The sequence below is a fragment of the Trachypithecus francoisi genome, unplaced genomic scaffold, assembly GCF_009764315.1.
Source record: "Trachypithecus francoisi isolate TF-2019V2 unplaced genomic scaffold, Tfra_2.0 Lachesis_group2, whole genome shotgun sequence".
Lineage (NCBI taxonomy): Eukaryota > Metazoa > Chordata > Mammalia > Primates > Cercopithecidae > Trachypithecus > Trachypithecus francoisi.
In genome coordinates, this window is record NW_022681465.1 from 27,386,582 (window position 1) to 27,407,169 (window position 20,588).

A 20,588-nucleotide genomic window follows, 5' to 3' on the forward strand; every position below is an offset into this window, starting at 1 on the left:
TAAGTACATGGATAAATATATGAAATATTTTATTATTGAAGATAATTTACTATTTAAACAAAACAAAAACAATGCAATGTGTAGTTTGCAACATAAGCAAAAGTAAAATATACAAAACATATCACAATAATAGCACAAAGACAGGAAAAGGAGAAACAGAACTATACTACTGTAAGATTTCCATACTATATACATGGTATGTATACAAAGTGGCATAATACCACTTAAAGATATATTATGGTAAATTATATACAAAATAAAATAAAACCTTAGAGCTAACAAATCAGCAAAAGAGATAAGAATCTTCAGAAAAATGTTCAATTAATCCAGATAAAGGTAGAATAAAGGCAAAGTGAAATACAGAATACATGGAACAAAGAGAAAATAAACTGCAAAATGACAGATTAAACTTAACAGGATAAAAAGTTACATTTAAATATTGGTCTAAATGCCACTAATTAAAAGGTGGAGATTATCAGGAAACAAAAGCAAGAGATAACTATATGCTGTTTACAAGAGATGCATTTCAGAAATAAAGATGGAAACTGGTGAAAGTATGAAAAAAGAATATAGATAGGTCAGATATGGTGGCTCATACCTGTACTCTCAACACTTTGGGAGGCCCAGGGAGACAGGTAACTTGAGCTCAGGAGTTTGAGACTGGCCTAGAGAACATGGTGAAACCCCATCTCTATAAAAAGTTAGCTGGGCATGGCACTACATGCTCATATTTCTAGCTACACAGTTGGCTGAGACAGGAGGATTACTTGAGCCCAGGAGTTTGAGGGTGCAGCAAGCTATAAGCACACCACCACTGCACTCCAACCTGAGCAACAGAGTGAGACCCTGCTGTAAAAAATAAAATATAAAGGAAAAAAGGAAAAAGAAAAATATATTATGTAAACACTAATCAAAAGAAAGCTGGAATGGCTACATTAATATCAAACAGGATGAATAACAGAGCAAAGAATATTATTGCCAGGCATAATAAAAGTCATTTCATAATAATAAAGTAGTCAGGTCATCAAAAGAATACTCATAAATGCTTACATACCAATAATAGTTTTAAAACACATAAAGTAAAAACTGATAGAATTACAAGAAAAAATAGACAAATCCACAGTTATAGTTGGAGATTGCAATATCCTTCCATCAATAACTGATACAACACGTAGACAAAAAAATTGCTAAGAACATAATGAATTTGAATAATACTATTAAACAACTGGACCAAGCTGACAATGTAGATCCCTCTAAAGAACAATAGCAGAATACACATTCTTATCAAGTGCACATAAAACATTTACCAAAACAGACATTTACTGGCCATAATAAAGTATTACATAAATGTAAAAGAAACAAAGTCATAAAAACATTCTCAGACCACAATGAAAATAAATTTTAAAATATTAAAAAACTCTAGAAAAATGATAAAACATTAGGAAACTAGACAACATTCTTCTAAATAACCTATGAATCAAAGAAAAACAAACACAAAAAAAAAAATCAAAAAGGAAATTAGAAAGCATTTTGGCCAGAATAAAAATGAAAACATAATATATAAAATTGAGGGGATATTGCAAAAACAATAGTATTTAAGGAACTTTAGAGTGCTAAATGTTTACATTTGAAAAGAAGATAGTTCTCAAATCAATGACCTCAGCTTCCACATTAAGAAAAATAGAAAAAGTGCAAACTAAGCCTAAAGCAAGCAGAAGGAAGGAAATAAGGACCAGAGCAGAAATTGTTAAAGTAGAAATCACAAAAACAGAAGAAAAAAAGACCAAAAGCTGGTCTTTGAGAAGATTAATAAAACTGATAAACCTCTAGTCACAATGATCAGGAAACAAGAGAAAAAGTACTAATAAAGGAAATGTCACTACACATTCTATAAATATAAAAAGGTGAATAAAGGACTATTATGAACAAATTACTATCAATACATTCTATAACTTATATGAAATGGACAAATTCCTGAAAAGACAACCTACCAAACCTAAAATAAAAAGAAACAAACTAAGTAGCCCCAATTTTCTTTTTTTTTCCAGAGACAAGGTCTCACTTTGTCACCCAGTCTGGAGTGCAATGGCATGTAACTTCGAACTCCTGGGCTCAAGCGATCCTCCTCCTTCTCAGTCTCCCAAGTAGTTGGGACAACAAACACACGCCACCATACCTGGCTAAAATAGCCCTATATTGATTATAGAAAGTGAATTTATACTTTAAAAACTTAACCAAAAAGGAAACATAAAAACAAGCAGATCCAGATGGTTTCACAAGTGAATTCTACCAATATTTAAGAAAGAAATAATACTAACTCAACACAAATCTTCCTAGAAAATTGCTGAGAAGGTAACCAGTCTGAGGCCAGCATTATCCTCATATGAATATGAGACAAAGACATTACAAGAAACATAGACATAGGTGATAAATTATAAACAAAAACTTAGCAAATCACATCCAACAATATAAAAAGTAATAATACATCATGACTAAGAAAATTGTATCCTTAGTCATGACTAGGGAGATTTTATGCAAGGTTGGTGTAATATTTGAAATGTGAAAATCAATCAAAATAACCATATTAACAAACAAAATATGCATGTATTTATCTCAATAGATGCAGAAAGAGCATTTGACAAGATGCAACATCCATTCTAACACAGGAAATTTACTTCAGTACAATTTTTTTTTAAGTCTTTAAAAAACTACAGCAAACGTCATACTTGAAGGTGAAAGACTAAATAAATGCTTTACACCTAAGTTCAGGAACAAGGCAAGCCAACACTGTTTGCTCCTCTCACTTCTACTCAATATTATACTGGAGGATCTAGCCAGGGCAATCAGGCAAGAAAAAGAAAAAGAAGAAGAAGAAAAAAGTCACCTAGATTGAAAAGGTAAAAGTAAAACTACCTTTATATGTAGATAACATGATCCTATAAGTATAAAATCCTAAGAAATTCATTTTTAAAAACTAGAGGCCAGGCACGGTGGCTCATGTCTGTAACCCCAGCATTTTGGGAGGCCGAGGCAGGCATATCACTTGAGGTCAGGAGTTTGAGATCAGCCTGACCAACATGGTGAAACCCCATTTCTACTGGAAAAAAACATATATACAAAAATTAGCTGGGAGTGGTAGCAGGCACCTGTAGTCCCAGTTACTCGGGAGGCTGAGCCAGGAGAATTGCTTGAACCTGAGAGACAGAGGTTGCAGTGAGCCAAGATGGTGCCACTGTACTCCAGCCTGGGCGACAGAGCAAGACACCATGTAAACAAAACAAAACAAAATAAAAGCCTACTAGAATTAATAAACAAGTTCAGTAAGTCCACAGGATAAAAGTTAATATTCAAAAATCAATTGTATTTATATATATACACCAGCAATGAACAATCCAAAAATAAAATTAACAATACTATCCACAATAGCACCAAAAATAAAGAAATAACTTCAATAAAAGAAACGTAAGATTTGCATGGAGAAACATTCCATGTAAATTGATTAGGAGACTCAACATGGTTAAGAAGTCAACTCTCCCCTACTTGATCTATTAAGTTCAATACAATCCCTATCAAAACCCCAGCAGGCTATTTTACAGAAATTATCCACAGATCCAAAAAAGTATATGGAAATGCAAAGGATCTAGAATATCCAAAACAACTTCAAAGAAGAACAAAGTTGAACAGCTAACACTATCTGATTTTAAGAATTATAAAGCTATAGTGCTATGGTCTGAATGTGTGTGCCCCTCCTACAATTCATATATTGAAATACTAACACCTGCAAGGTGTTAGGGGGTGGGGTGTTTAGTGGGGTGACTGGATCATAAAGGTACAGCCCTCATGGATGGGATTAGTACCTTTATAAAGCAGGCCTAAGGAAGCTCATTTGCCCCTTCTACCATGTGAGAACACATGGAGAAGGTACCATCTATGAAACAGAAAATAGGCCTTTACCAAACATCAAATCTACCAGTGCTTTGATCTTAGGTTTTCCAGTCTCCAGAACTGTGAGGTAAAAATTTCTGTTGTTTTTAAGCACCCAGGTTATGGTATTTTGGTACAGCAGCCCAAATTGACTAAGACATAATGGTAATCAAGATAGTGTAGTAGTGACATAAAGATAGACAAATAGGTCGGTGGGAAATAGACTCGCACATATATGGTCAATTGATTTTTGACAAGGATGTCAAAGCAGTCCAGTAAGGAAAGGACAGTCTTTTCAACAAATGGAGCCGAGAAAACTGAATATTCACATGCAAAAAGATAAATTTAAACCTTTACCTCACATCATGCACAAAAATTAAGCCAAAAGAGATCACAGACCTAAATGTAAAAGCTAAAACTATAAAAATTTTAGAAGAAAAGAAAGTGGAAAATCATAGTGACCTTAAGTTAGGCAAATATTTGTTAGATTCAACACCAAAAGACAATCCATATAAGAAACAATAAGTGAATCAGACTTCTTCAAAACTACAAATATTTGTACTTAAGTCAACATTAAAAAATATAAGCCCCAAACTACAAGAAAATATTTATAAATCATATTTCTAATGAACAACTTATATGCAGAAAATATAAAGAACTCTCAAACCTCAGTAATAAGAAATCAACCCAATTTAAACATAGGCAACAGGTTTGAACAGGTACGTCACTAAAGAAGATATGAATAGCAAACAAGCACATGAAAAGATGTTCAACATCATCGGTGACTAGGAAAATGAAAAGTAAAACTGGAATGAGATACCACAGCTAAGATCAAAGGCTGGTCATACCAAGTACTACCAATACATGGAGGAAACATACCAAGTACTACCAACATGTGGAGGAAACTCATACACTACTAGAAAGAATGCAAAATAGTACAGATACTTTGGGAAAATGATTGGTAGGCTCCTCAAAACTTAAACATATCTCAATATATGATTTAGTCATTCCCCCTCTAGGTATTAATGTAAGGAAAATAAAACCACATATCCATACAAAGATTTGTACATAAATGTTCAGTCATTTTATTTGTAATGGCCCAATACTGGAAACAACTCAAATGCCTATTAACAGGAAAATGGATAAGCAAACTGTAGTAGATCCATATAATAGAGTCCTAATGAGCAATTTTAAAAAGTGAATTACTGGTACATGCAACAACATGGATAGATTTCAAAATAACTATTCTGAACAAATGAAGGCAGACAAAACAGAATGTGTACTGTATGGTTCCTTTTTAAATATTCTAAGAAATGAAAACCAAACTATATACTGACAGAAGGCAGTTTAGTAGTTGCCTGGAGATAGAAGATGGAAGATCACAGAGAGGTGGAAGACAGGGATTACAAAAAGGCACTAGGAATTTTTCAGGGGTGAAAGACATGTTCATTATCTTGATTGTAGTGATAATTTCACAGGTGTATACATATATCAAAATTTATCAAAATAAATATTTTAAATAAGTGCTGTCTGTTGTATGTTAATTGTATCAAAATAAACCTATTTAAAAATAAAGAGAGTAAGGGAAATTCTTCTACATGGCAATTAAACACAATACATAATCCTTTATTTGGACCCTGGATCCAAAACAAACAAGGTTATAAAGGACATGTTTGTAATAAATTTGAAAACACAGTATGTATTTAATTTTATTAGTGTATCAAAGTTTAATTCCTTGGGCATGCTAAATTGGTGTTGTGTTGGAAAATATAGTTCTTAGAAAATATATGCTTAGATATTTAAAAGGAAATGTTATGATGTTACAATATGCTTTCAAGTGCTTCATCAAAAGAAAACTTTATATAAATATGTTCATACATATACACATAGAAAGACAGAGCCAGAAATAGAGACAGCAGAAGCCCAGTCATGACAAAATTTTGGCAATTTGTGAATCCAGGTAAAAAGTATACAGAAGTTCATTATGTTATCATTTCAACTTTGATACAGGCTTGAAAATTTTTTTAATTGAGTAAAAATTTGATTTTATAAAAATTTCAACTTTCAGCCAGGCGTGGTGGCTCATGCCTGTAATCTCAGCACTTTGGGAGGCCAAGGCGGGTAGATTACGAGGTCAAGAGATAGGACTATCCTGGCCAGCGTGGTGAAACCCCGTCTCTACTAAAAATACAAAAATTAGCTGGGCATGGTGGCGGGCACCTGTAGTCCCAGCTACTCAGAAGGCTGAGGAGGAGAATCACTTGAACCCAGGAGGGGGAGGCTGCAGTGACCCAAGATCCTGCCACTGCCCTCCAGCATGGTGACAGAGCGAGACTCCATCTCAAAAAAAGAAAATTCAACTTTCAATGGCTTGAAGGTAGAGTCCACATCCTTTTCATTTTTATATCTCTGTCATTTACCAAACAGAAGAAATTCTTCTTAAATGAGTGATTAAATGAAGGAATTAATACATAAATGTATTAGCATATAAATATAAAATGATAAGGAATAGGTTCAGAATAATTTGATATTGAAATATCTGAGACCTTTCTTTGATTTCTTTCTTTGTTTTCCATATATATATATGTGGAAAACATATATATATTGCAGTGACCTGGATGAGACTGGAGACTATTATTCTAAGTGAAGTAATTCAGGAATGGAAAATCTGAGTTACGTCCTCACTGATATGTGGGAGCTAAGCTCTGACGACCCAAAGGCATAAGAATAATACCATGGACTTTGGGGATTTGAGGGGAAGAGATTTTGAGGGGAAGAGTGCAAGGCAGGTGCACTCTTTATATACTCTTCTACAGTTTATTTATCCATTTGTTTATTGATGGACATTTGGGTTGGTTCCATAATTTTGCAATTGTGAATTGTGCTGCTATAAACATGCGTGTGCAAGTATCTTTTTCGTATGACTTCTTTTCCTCTGGGTGGATACCCAGTAGTGGGATTGCTGAATCAAATGGTAGGTCTACTTTTAGTTCTTTAAGGAATCTCCACACTGCTTTCCATAGTGGCTGGACTAGTTTACATTCCCACCAGCAGGGTAGAAGCATTCCCTGAGCTCCATATCCATGCCAACATCTACTGCTTTTTTTTCAATTTTTTATTTTATTTTTTGATTATGGCCATTCTTGCAGGAGTAAGGAGGTATCACATTGTGGTTTTGATTTGCATTTCCCTGAAAATTAGTGATGTTGAGCATTTTTTCATAGGGTTGTTAGCTATTTATATATCTTCTTTTGCGAGCTGTCTATTCATGCCTATTCATATGCTTAGCCCACATTTTGACGAGATTGTTAATTTTTTTCTTACTGATTTGTTGTAGATTCTGGATTTTAGTCCTTTGTTAGATGTATCAATTTTGAAGATTTCCTCCCACTCTGTGGGTTGTCTGTTTACCCTGCTGACTGTTCCTTTTGCTGTGCAAAACCTCTTTAGTTTAATTAGGTCCCAGCTATTTGTTTTTATTGCATTTGCTTTTAGGTTTTTGGTCATGAAATCCTTGCCTATGCCAATGTCTAGTTTTCCTTCATTTCTTATAGTGACATTCTTTATTTTTATATAATTTTTGTGGAAAAATTCAAACTTATACAAAAGTAGAAAGAATTGTTCAATATTTCCATGTACCTATCACCTGGTTTGAAGGATCATCAACTCATGACCAATCACGTTTCATCTACACTTCTATCTACCTACTCCCTATTCTTTAGGTAATTTTGAAGCAAACCTCAGATATCACATCATTTCAGCTGTGTATATTTCTGCATTTACCTCAAAAATAAAGAGAACCTCAAAAAAAAATCACAATCTCATTATCAAACCTATAATATAACAAGATTTCCTTAATATCAAATATCCTGTCTGGGTAAAATTTCTCAGATTATCTCATAATTTCAATAGTTGATTTTCAAAAAAGGACCTAAACAGCATCTATACAAATACATACTAAAATACTAATCCTTACTAATCCCAGGTACTTACAACATAATTTATTCCCACAATCATCCATCACTTCTTCACTGGTAAGACACAGGAAAAACAGAAAGGAAGGCTGAGTATTTTGCACACCATTGGTCCAGAAAGACCTCCCACTCGGCTCTCACTCTCACCTGATGGTATAAAACAGACTGCAGGTTCAGCAGCTTAAATACTACTTTGTTACTCCTGACACAAACCTTCACTATTCATGATTTTTTAAATTAATTAAAGACTAAAACCCATATTAGAATTATTTCCCACGAACAACAACAGCATTGATGATAGTCAAAGGGAGTTGTTAAGGCACATGATGGCAAACAGTACCTGAATTCCCCATGTTTGCCAGAACCCCCAACAAACTTCTGGATGTCTCCTAAGAGATAAATCTCAGAGCATTATTTATTTCCTAATATATACAATTAAAAAGATTTTTTAAATATATTATTTCCTTTATACTACTTAGTGCAGACACAAAGCTTTATGGACTCACAAAACTGTTTTATGGCTAAACCTAACCATGTGTTTAACCAACTAAAGGTATTCAGAATTTAACCTGCAATAGGAAGGTAAAATCTGTGTATTTTGCATTTAAGTACCTGTTATTTTATGCTGCTGTCAAGAAACACTTCTAACTGAAATGCATTCAACTCTTACTAGAGTGACAGCCCTGAGCAAGAGGCTTTCTTTGCTCACTGCTTCAAGCCTGTATTACCTTAAAGAGTTCATGACTTTGGAAAGAGTTAAACGTAAAAAGATAAGGGTATCAACAAAGCTTTTGGAATTGTTTTCCCATTTCCAGCTTTTTATTCCCTCTTTGCACTGTTCTCTGTTTCTTCCCTCAACCCTCCTTTCTCTTCCCAGTCATCTGCTAGGCATTTTACAAATGATAGGATGTTAATGTAATATTGCTACTGGCAAGGATGATCAATGGATGCCAAGTCACTGGACAGAAGGTTGTTGGAGGATAGGTTATCCACACATGCCAATGTATCTCTCTGCAGTTACTTACCAGTTACATGGGGTAAAGGTACCTTCACAATGGAGAGATCTAGCAGTCACTACTTGACTTAAGTAATCAAACTTGACTGAGCACTGAGAGTAAGACAAGCCAACTTAATGTGCCTCCCGGTAGGACGCAACATAAAGTATACATATTCATCTATGAAGCAGTCCTGTCAAAAATGTTTGATCTGAATCTAATCGAGCCTCTAGAACTATCCTTAAATTTACAAGAAATATAGGGGATAGATTAGGGACAAGTTAAATAGTAGTCATGAGAATGCAATCAGACAATCCAGCATATGAGAAATTTTACAAGAAAACTGGACTCTTGGGGAAAAAAAAAAAACTTCAGTAAAAAGTAGGAGGACTGTTCTAGATGAAAAGATTAAGAGTCTACCGACACAACAATCAAATGCAGTATTTTTACACTGATCAGATCCTGGTTCAAAGCAACAACAATGAAGGAAATGATGGACAGAAAAAAAAAAAAAAACTATTAGGTTGGTGCAAAAGTAATTGTGGTTTTTGACATTATTTTCTATGGTAATAGTAAGAATAAAAATCACCTAAGTAAACAATTTTTAAAATTTTGCCTTACCTTTAGCTAAAGCTTCTTTATATTTCTCTTTGGCAGAATTCATTTCTTTTATTAACTGTCTATAGCTGGATTTTAACTTCTCCAATTCTGTTTTTGTAACCTGTCAAAGAAACAAAATGCATAAATGTTTTAAAATGTTTAAATTTAAATTGCTCAAGAACTTAAATTCCAAAGTATTAACTGATGTGTACTTTACTACTTACAGGTCAGAGTTGTTCTTTAATATACAATTATAGAAAATAAACTACAAATATGTTTTAAAACTCAGTACTAAATTCAATAGCACGTGAAAACAAATAAACAAAAGAATAGCAAATCAGGCCAGGCACAGTGGCTCACGCCTGTAATTCCAGCATTTTGGGAGGCTAAAACAGGCGGATCACCTGAGGTCAGGAGTTCAAGACCAGCCTAGCCAACACAGCAAAACTCTGTCTCTACGAAAAATACAAAAAATGAGCCAGGCTGTGGTGGCACACGCATATAATCCCAGCTACTCGGGAGAATGGGGCATGAGAATTGCTTGAACCCAGGAGGCAGTTGCAGTGAGCCAAGATAACGCCACTGCACTCCAGCCTGGCTGAAACTTGACTCGCAAAAAAAAAGGCAGCAGGGAAAGGGGGTGGCAAATACAGAATAACACTGCCATTATCTAAAATTTTTTTAAAAAAAAATTAACTTGGTAAGTGCAGAAATATGTTCTGTAATTTAAAAAACAAGATATTATTTCTATGGAGCAATGACACAAATGCAAGTCCTTGACTGTAGTCAAAAAGCCATTTAAATGCAATTTAAGGAAAAAATACGTGTACCAGATATTGTCTACAGATCTTCAAATTTGCCATTTGAGAAGACTAAGAAAGAGAAAGCATCAAAACGTTGCAAAAGGGGTTATCAGCAACTTGGAAGATAATCTCAAACCCCTTTTAAAGAAATTCTGTATCACCAATGTTCTCGATGAGACAGATGATGACACTGTGTGAATAAACAAAAATAACTACAATATAAATATAAATGAGTTCAAATCATTCTCCATTCAAGAAAATACTCACTGATTAACTTTGTAAAACTATTTTGGTAAAAGAATGATACAAAACCTTTTTTTTTTTTTTTTTTTTTTTTTTGGAGACAGAATCTCGCTATGTTGCCCTAGTGGCATGATCTAGGCTCACTGCAGCCTCTGACTCCAATGTTCAAGCAATTCTCATGCCTCAGCCTCCCAAGTGGCTGGGTTTACAGACATGCACCACCACACCTGACTAGTTTTTGTATTTTTAGTAGAGACGTGTTGCCCAGGCTGATCTTGAACTCCTGACCTCAGGCGATCTGCCCACCGTGCCTCCCAAAGTGCTGGGATTACAGGCATAAGCCAGAAAACTTTTTGAATCGATTGATCAGGTTGACAACACTGGAACCAATCAGTCAAGTTTCACATAATAAAAAGATAAATAGATATTATATACCTCCCGATATAAAACTGCAGGAAGTGTATACCACCACCTATGATGTATTCTTGCCCAAAATACCCAGCCAGACCCAATCTTATCAAGTCTCTAGATTTAAATTCCAATTTACAGAAAAGATTAAAGATGAAGGAATATGTAAACCACGTCGTAAGATGCTAACAGAAAAACCCAAAATGAAGGAAATTCAATTATATACAGCAAATTATCTAGTTTCTTCCACAAATAAATAGCATTTTATTAAAAACTGGGCAGGAAGGAGAACCTACTTTTTTTTAAAGTATCATTCAAATGCAAGGTATAGATGGTATCTGGATCCTGACTGAAACCAACTATAAATACAAGCTTAAACAACAACCATTTCAACAAAGAATATTCAATAACATGAAGGAATTATTATTTTAGGCAAATTAATGATATTTTAGTTACATTTTAACAAGAACACTGATTTTAGCTATACATTCTAAAATATTTATGGATAAAATGATATCTTTAAAATGATCCAATGTAAAAAAAAAAGGTGGGTGGGAGAATAGAAAAAACAGAGACTATTCAGGTGATGGGTAGGTGGAAGTTCATTTTACTATTCTCTCTTCTTTTATACATTTACAAATTTCTTCAATAAAAATAATTTGAAAAATGTCATTCAGAGAGACAGACTCTGAATGTAGGGAAAATTAGGGATATGTAAATTTAAGAATACCAAAAGTAATTTTGCCTATATTTTCTTTTTTATTTATGCAAAGTATTAGATAAGACAAATTTAGTTTTAAAAGACTCAGAGAATGATTTCAGTAAATAAAAACTAAAATGCCTAAGTGATAAAGCTTTGTGTCATAGTTTAATTGGGAGCCTCTTTTTTCTTTCATAAGAGTATATATAGTAACAGTATATCCTATAATCAGTGTTTTATGTTCAATAAGATTACTTATTAGAGACCATAAACCTATTTCTTGTTGGGAAATGACAAATAAATAATTTTTAAAGTCAAGGTAAAATATTTCAGTGAATTTGAAAAACAATTTCAAGAAAGAACTTCAATATGGAAAAACGAACCTTGATCATCTCTGCCTCTATCTGCTGATGAACACCTAAGTAACTTTTCTTCACCTGCTGCTTGTCCTTAATCATCATGGTGAGCCTGTGTAAAGGTCCAGAGTTCAAGTCCTCTGCATGTGTCTTCATTATCCTACTAAGTTGTTCTGTCTGCTGAATCATAAGTAGCCAAGACTAAAAAAAAAGAAAGAAACAAAAATAGCATTTGTATTAAAGGTTTCCATTTAGCTGTGCTTTAAGAGTTCAAAACTTTAAATATTTAGCTTTACATAAATTATTACATTAATATAAAAAATAGATTTCTGGCAACTGTGCAAAGATCTATGAATGGTTTATATTTAACGTCTTCAACTTCAACTACGTTTCAAAATTCTATAACCAAAGACTACACAGAAAACTAAGAAAAAGATTAGGGGACTCTTTAAGAGTCCACACTTGCAGTCTTCATTTTATCAATTCTCATTTGTTTTCCAGCACACTGAAATATTGCTCTGCCACACCATTCTAATGCCCCACTATGGTCTTCAGTTCCTAATGGTCAAATGCAACAGACATTGTCCCATCTTCATCTTAACCTGCCTCTCTCTGTGGCATCTGATCCTGCTGGCTCAACTTCATTCTGAAACTGTCTTTTGTGGAGGCTCGCTTAGTTTCCTATTTTCAACATTCCTGGCTTGTTTTCCTCCCTTTCTAAAATTTCCTTTTCAATCTTTGATACCTGTTCTTTTGTTGCCTGTGAGAACACTGGTATTTAATGGATTTCTATCTATAGCCCTGTTCTTTTCCTAACAAATATCTTTACATCTCAATAGTTCTTCCAGCACAATACACCAAACGGCACAACACACTGCCTCAATAGCAAGAGGCACATAATTGTAGGTTTGGGATCAGTGGGCATATGGAAACTGCTAGAAGAACAAATCATTATTAGTTAGACTTCCTGACATATATACACTAAAAAAACAAAAACAAAAAAAGGAACAGAGGAATGCTCTTCACTATAGGTATTCAACATTCTATTCAGAAACAATATTGAAGACCTATGATAGGGTGGATCCAAGATATTTTTTAAATGAGCAAAGTTTGGTTTCAGATACTGACAAGAATAATTTTCTACTCTATCATTTTTGATCTGTGAATGAACAGAATTATTTTCTTTCTGTTAATATTCCAATGTAATCAAAAATCAAAATTTCATAAGCATCTGAAACAAAATTACAGCCTAAAGAAAGTAAATTCTTAGTCATAATACATACTTGCCAGGATCTGACTTGTCAATCTTGTTTTTGACACACTGCATTCATTGCATGTTTTTAAAAAAACAACAATCTTTGAGAACAGTTATTTAGGGACGGGACTCATTTTTAGTTGTGAAATGATATGAACATGGAACATATGTGTGTGGCCTATAAACCCATCATATTTACTTTTAAATATGAAAATATAATCACTAACTTGCTCTTAACACCACAAAGCAATTTAAAACTAATGTAGTCCTTACTTCAAAATCTAAAATTTAAGAAAGATGCAAACAGTATAAAACTACACAAACATGGATTAAAAACATAAACGAAATGGCTATAATATATGTAGCTTTGCCTTTTTCATCTAGTATTTTCACTTCAAACTATGCAGTGTTGGAGAAACATTCTATGGCATGTGCAGAATATTAATGCTACAAAAAAAAAAGTGAGGGGAGACAGTCTTCTTGCTTTATCTTTAAAAAATAAATATTATTTAAGTGCTTTGTAGCAGTAACTTTTTGTAATTCTATGTAGGAGTCCTTGCAGCCTAGGGAAGATTTCTTGGAAGCCAAAAGACCACACAATTGGGTCAGATTGCCCTCCTCTCCCAGAAGGGTACATCCCAACCTGCCTAAAAGCCCTGTTCACTGTAGTCACTACAGGAAGTCCAAGGTCTCAAAGTATATACTGCCACTCTGTCAACCCCATATTGCCCTCAGTATCTCCTAATCCAACCCAAGCCACTATCTATAGAATCCTGTATCATCAAGAACTCTTGCTCTATAATTAGAAAATTCTTCATACCTCTTCTCAGAACTTTCCCGTCATCTTCTAGTTTTAACAAAAGCCTGGCTCTATTTCACTCCCAACACCCCAATGCTGCTAATAAACATTCCCTGTGTTTCTGCAGAAGTCCCCTGCTCCTTTGAATCTCAGGACATCCTTCTCCATGAACAATCCATCAGCAAGTCTTTCAGATTCTGTCTCCAAAGTCAATCACAAATCCATGTCTTCTCTCTATCTCCACTGCCACTCCTTTGAAGTAGTTATGATTATCTCTGGCTTAGACTATTACAACATCTCCCAAATGGTACACTCTCATGCTCCTTTCCAATCCATTCTCTTTAAAGTAGCAATAGTAATAATGATAAATCAAAAATTAATGTAACTGTCTTCCTTAAAACACTACATTGGCTTTCCTTTTCATTTAAAGAAAAATCCAAACTCCTTTCTTTTATGTTGAGATGGAGTCTTGCTCCATCACCCAGGCTGGAGTGCAGTGGCACAATCTCTGCTCACTACAACCTCTACCTCCTGGGTTCAAGTGATTCTCGTGCCTCAGCCTCCCAAGTAGCTAAGACTACATGTATAAGCCACTACGTCCAGCTAATTTTCATATTTTTAGTAGAGATGGGGTTTTGCCATTTTGCCCAGGCTGGTCTCGAACTCCTGGCCTCAAGTGATCCACCCACTTTGGCCTCCCAAAGTTCTGGGATTGCAGACGTATATTTAAATATGAAAATATAATCACTAACTTGGCTTAGAAGGAGTGTGGGCTGGGAGCCACCACACCCAGCCCACACTCCTTCTAAGACTTACAATGTCTCCCATTATCTGTCCTCTAATCTATCCTTGCAACTTCATGTTTTGCTGTTCTCTACCAAGCTAAATAAATGCTAGAAATGTTCTTTCTTCAGTTTGCTAAACATATCAAGCTCCAATCTCTCCCTGAAAGTTTTTACCTCTACCTAGAAGCTCTTCCTCACCTTCACCTGGCAAGATCCATATCTTCCTTTAGTAATCAGCTAAATATCCTGTAAGTCTAATCCTTGCTATTCTGTCTTACTTTTTCTCAGCATTTAAAACAATTATTTATCTATATGTATAATTGGTGGTTTGGTTTTTAATAATGTCTCCTCGGCCGGGCGCGGTGGCTCAAGCCTGTAATCCCAGCACTTTGGGAGGCCGAGACGGGCGGATCACGAGGTCAGGAGATCGAGACCATCCTGGCTAACATGGTGAAACCCCGTCTCTACTAAAAATACAAAAAACTAGCCGGGCGACGTGGCGGGCGCCTGTAGTCCCAGCTACTCGGGAGGCTGAGGCAGGAGAATGGCGTGAACCCGGGAGGCGGAGCTTGCAGTGAGCTGAGATCCGGCCACTGCACTCCAGCCTGGGCGGCAGAGCGAGACTCCGTCTCAAAAAAAAAAAAAAAATGTCTCCTCAACTGAAATGGAAGCTCCATGAAGACGGGATCGTGTTTAATATTTTGAGTATTTACTGTGATGTTTGAGACAAGAGGGAAGGAAAGAGGGAAGAAGCAGGAAAAAAGAAAGAAAAAAAGGAAGGAGGAATGTAGAATAAAACCATGAATTAAATGCATGCCATAAAAGTGGCTGTAAAGAGTTTTTTTGAGACAGGGTCTCACCCCGTCACCCAGGCTGGAGTGCAACGGCACGATCATGGCTCGCTGCAGACTCAACCTTCCAGGCTCAAGAGATTCTCCCACTTCAGCTTTCCAAGGATTTGTGACTACAGGTATGCTCCACTACGTCCAGCTAATTATTTTGATTTTTAGTAGAGACAAGGTCTTACTATGCTGTCCAGGCTTGTCTTGAACTCCTGAGTTTGAGTGATCTTCCCACCTCAGCCTCCCAAAGTGCTGGGATTATGGGTGTGAGCCACCATGCCCAGTCATAAATATTTTTTTAACATTGAATTAGGTAATATAACCTGATAGTGAAGAAAAAATAAACAGCTCTATCTTCAACTGAAAAAATAACAGAAATAGCAGAGTAGCATGTAATGCAAATGAAACACTGACCTAAACGGAATGGTTAAAAGTCACACACAAAAAGATGTTTGGATGATCTAATTCCTTGAATTAGCTGGGTGGGTGGGATATTTGTTAAAAGAGAGGAGAGTAAAATGTTAATAGATGCTTAACAAAGAAACAAAAGTAAAGATACATTTCAACATTTGCAGTACAACTGGAATAGCACCTTGCAGATATAGCTCTTTGGTTACAGTATAGCAATGATCAGGGCACAGATAAATTGTTATTTAGGATAATCTGTGGAAGATAATTCTTTTCCTTTTAAAAAAAAAAATAGAGACAGGGTCTCACCATGTTGCACAGGCTGGTCTCAAACTCCTGGCCTCAAGTGATCCTCCTGCCAGTCTCCCAAAGTGCTAAGATTACAGGCATAAGCTACTGCACCCAGCTGCAAGCTAATTCTTTGTAACTTAATAAACAAAATATTGTCAGCCACTTGAAGACATTAAAATTGCTTCATCATACAGAAATGATGGCTATCAGTGTTCCTTACAATTGAATTTTACCAGTAGGAAGTCACTGATGCTAAAAGTTATAGACAGGTTAAAAAATATTTAAAAAGTAAAAATATCTGAATTTTAATTTTAGAAAAATTTAATCATGGGCAAATAATAATACAATCAGAAGAAAACATGGTTAAAATTTGCAAATCAGAATATAAATATCATCATTATTGAAAGAAGAGCTACAAAACTTTAAAGTGATGATAATTTAATTTTACTAGACTAGACAAAAATCCCACAGGATACCAACAAAAATCAAGAATGAGAGACTGATGGAAAGAAGTTTAAGTAACTTTTCAAATAGAAGAGTCAGAAGACAGCTTTAGTTTTGAAGTTTGTATATCAAGAAGTATAAATCTGAGTTTATAATTCTTAAGTTTCTGAAGTTATCCAAGTGAAGGTTTTAAATAAGCAGGCTATTTATACCTTCTGAATTATCAAAAGTGCTTTTTAAGGAAAGTTAACACGATCCATTAAAAAAAAAAGGACAAAAAGTAAATAATAATTGAAAGTGAGTACAAAATAAAAATGAGGCCGGGAGCAGTGGTTCATATCTGTAATCCCAGTGTTTGGGGAGGCCAAGGTGGGAGGACTGTTTGAGGCCAGGAGTTTGAAACTAGCCTGGGCAATGTAGCAAGACAGTGTCTCTACAAAAAAAAAAAAAATTTTTTAAATCAAAAATGTGAAAAGCTTTGCTTTTAAATTTCAACATTAGCTGGATATGGTGGCTTGTTTCTGTAGCCCTAGCTACTCAAGAGGTTGAAGTTGGAAGATTCCCTTAAATGCAGGAGTTTGAGGTTACAGTGAGCTATGACTGTGCCACTGCACTCCAGTCCGGGTGACAGAGCGAGAGGCTGTCTTGAAAAAAAATAAAAATAAAAAAGATACTAACTCTATCTGTTAAATATTATATGAAAATGGGATAAACACCTATGAAAAGGAAAACATTATCAAATCAGAGAGGGGACAAAACTCCACTACATGCAATATATATGAAACAGAAATAAAATACAGCACAACAACAAAAAGACAAGTGAAAACACCCCAGAAAAAATATGAACCACAAGACCCTGTAGTCACTATATTCAAATAATACAAAGTCGAATTCTAGGACAAAATATAAAACAAAGAAGAGCTTACTTAATTACAGAAAAAAGGAAATAAAGTCTCTAGGGTTGAGGAATAGGAAGAAGGCTGGCAGGGTCTCACTCTTGCACTCTCTCTCCCTCTCCTGTTTCCTTTTAGCTCTTCCAAAACTTTTGAAGATTTTCCCAAAATTAAACCCTGTCTGTTGAACTCCATGATGTAAGTTCTACTTTCCTGTTTGAATCCCAACTTTTACAAGTATGAAATTCAAAGAGATCAATAACCATGGAGTCCATGGTTGTCATAAACCAATTATGTATAACTTGCCTCTAATAAAGTGCAAAGCTCAAATGTTTCGCTATTGAATATCTAAATTATTTGAATCAGTAAACTTTGGTGCTACTTAAATTGTCTCTAAGAATTGAGAATGAAAAAAAGTTTCTAAAACCACCATAACATTGAGAAACTGAGGCAGAACCCTGTGGAATCCCTGAATTGAGGAGACAGAGCAGGGAATCTGCAAAGAACAAGGTGCCATGGAATAAAAACAAATACAACCTACCAAGACTGAATCATGAAGAAACAGAAATTCTGACTAGACTAAAACAAGTAGGGAGACTGAATCAGTAATCAAGCACTTCCCATCAAAAAGCCCAGACCCTTATTTGACTCATTGGTGAATTCTACAAAACATTTATAGAAGAATTAACATCAATACTTTTCAAACTATTCTAGAAAACTAAAAAGGAGGGAACACTTCCAAATTCATTCTATGAATTCAGTATTACCCTGACAGCAAGGCCAGACAAAGACATTACAAGAAACAAGAACTGTCCAGGTGCAGAGGCTCATGCCTATAATCCCAGCACTTCGGGAGGTTGAGGAAAGCAGACCGCTTCAGCCCAGGAATTCAAGACCAGCCTGGGTAACAGGAAGACACCATGTCTACAAAAAATAAAAATAAACTGAAAAAAAAGGAAAGAAAAATTACAAGCCAATATCCCTAATGAACATAGAGGTACAAATCCTCAATAAAATTCTAGAGAACAAAATTAAAAGGATCCTACACCATGACCAAGTGGGCAAGTTGGATTTATCCCTGGGATGCAAGGATGGTTTAACATACACGAATCAATAAATTTGACACATTATATTAACAGAATAATAAATAACTTTATATGATCATGTCAATACATGCACAAAGAGTATTGGACAAAATGCAACATCATTTCATGATAAAAACTCTCAAGGGATCAAGCATAGAATCAATGTATCTCAACATAATAAAGGCTAGATAGGGCAAGCTCACAGCTAACATATTCAATGGTAAAAAACTGATAGCTTTTCCTCTAAAATTGGAAAAAAGAAAAGGATGCTCACTCTCACAACTTCTATTCAATGGCACACGAAAAGTACTAGCCAGAGCAATTAGGCAATAAAAAGAAATTTTAAAAATCCAAATCAGAAAGAAAGAAAAGAAAATTATGACTGTCTACAATAGACAAGATCTTGTATGTAGAAAACTGACTCTCCAATTTAAAAAAAACTGTCAGAATTAGTAAGTGAATTCTGTAAAATTGTAGGATAAAAAAACAACATATAAAGATCAGTAACATTTCTTTTTGTTTTTTCTTTTTTAAAATTTATTTCTTTTCCTGCCACGAATACAAAAACAATCAGTAACATTCCTACACAGTAACAACAAACTAGCCAAAAAAGAAATAAGGAAAACACTCCCAAATTAGCATCAAAAATAATACAATACATAGGAATAAATTTAAACAAGGAAGTGAAAGATCTTTGCACTGAAAACTATAAGATATTGATGAAAGAAGTTGAAGAAGGCACAGATAAATGGAAAATATGCTTATGTTCATGAATTGAAAGAATGATCATTATTAAAATATCCATACCACCCAAAACAATCTACAGATTGAAAGCAATTTCTATCAAAATTCCTAATTAAAATTTCAATGATAAAAAATGACATTAGAATTCTGAAATAGAAAAAAAAATTCTAAGCTTCTTATGGAGCCATAAAATATCCTGAAAGCTAAAGCAATCTTTACAAAGAACAAAGCTAGAAGCATCATACTTCCTTGTTCCAAATTATATTTCCAAAGATATGTTAATCAAAATAATATAATACTAGCATAAAAACAGATACATGGGCCAATGGAAGAATAGAGGGAGCACAGAAAAATAAACTCAGACATACACAATCAACTCATCTTTGACAAGGGCACCAAGAATACACAATAGCGAAAGGACAGTCTCTTCAATAAACAGTTTTGGGAAAACTGGATATCCACATGTAAGAAAATGAAACTGGATCCCTATCTTACTCCATACACAAAAATCAACTCAAAAAGAATTAAAGACTTAAATGTAAGACCTGAATCCATAAGAAAAAGTTCCTAGAAGAAAAATAAAGGAAAAGTTCCTAGACATTGTTGTTGGCAATGATTTTTTGAAGATGACACCAAAAGCACAAGCAATAAAAGCAAAATTAAACAAGTGAGACTACACCAAACTAAAAAGCTTCTACACAGCAAAGGAAATAATCAACCAAATAAAAAAGCAATCTAAAGAATGGGAAAAAATATTTGCAAATTATATGTCTAATGAGGGAACTAATACAAATATGTAAGGAACTAACACAACTCAATAGCACACACAAAAAATAGCTCAATTTTCAAGATCTGCAAAGGACCTGAGCAGATATTTTTCCAAAGATACACGAATGACCAAAATAAATACAAAAAGGTACTCAACATCACTAGTCATAAGGTAACTACAAATCAAAACCACAATGACATATCACTTCACACCTATTAAGATGGCTATTATAAAAAAGACAAAAGATAAGTGTTGGCAAGGATGTGAAGA

The 20,588-nt window shown here is 34.6% G+C and overlaps 1 protein-coding gene across 4 annotated transcripts in view; it reads right to left on the reverse strand.

The window, feature by feature from the left end:
• Positions 1-20,588, reverse strand: part of FER (FER tyrosine kinase) — a 451,703-nt gene that overhangs the window by 338,971 nt on the left and 92,144 nt on the right. For all 4 annotated transcript variants that reach the window (XR_004429709.1, XM_033178963.1, XM_033178962.1 and 1 more), the window contains exons 4-5: positions 12,031-12,204; positions 9,515-9,614 (exon numbers count right to left, since the gene is read on the reverse strand). Coding sequence is in view for 3 of the 4 variants with exons in the window: in XM_033178963.1 (XP_033034854.1) it covers positions 9,515-9,614; positions 12,031-12,204 (274 nt within the window). In the remaining variant the exon portion in view is untranslated. The remainder of the gene's footprint in view (positions 1-9,514; positions 9,615-12,030; positions 12,205-20,588) is intronic.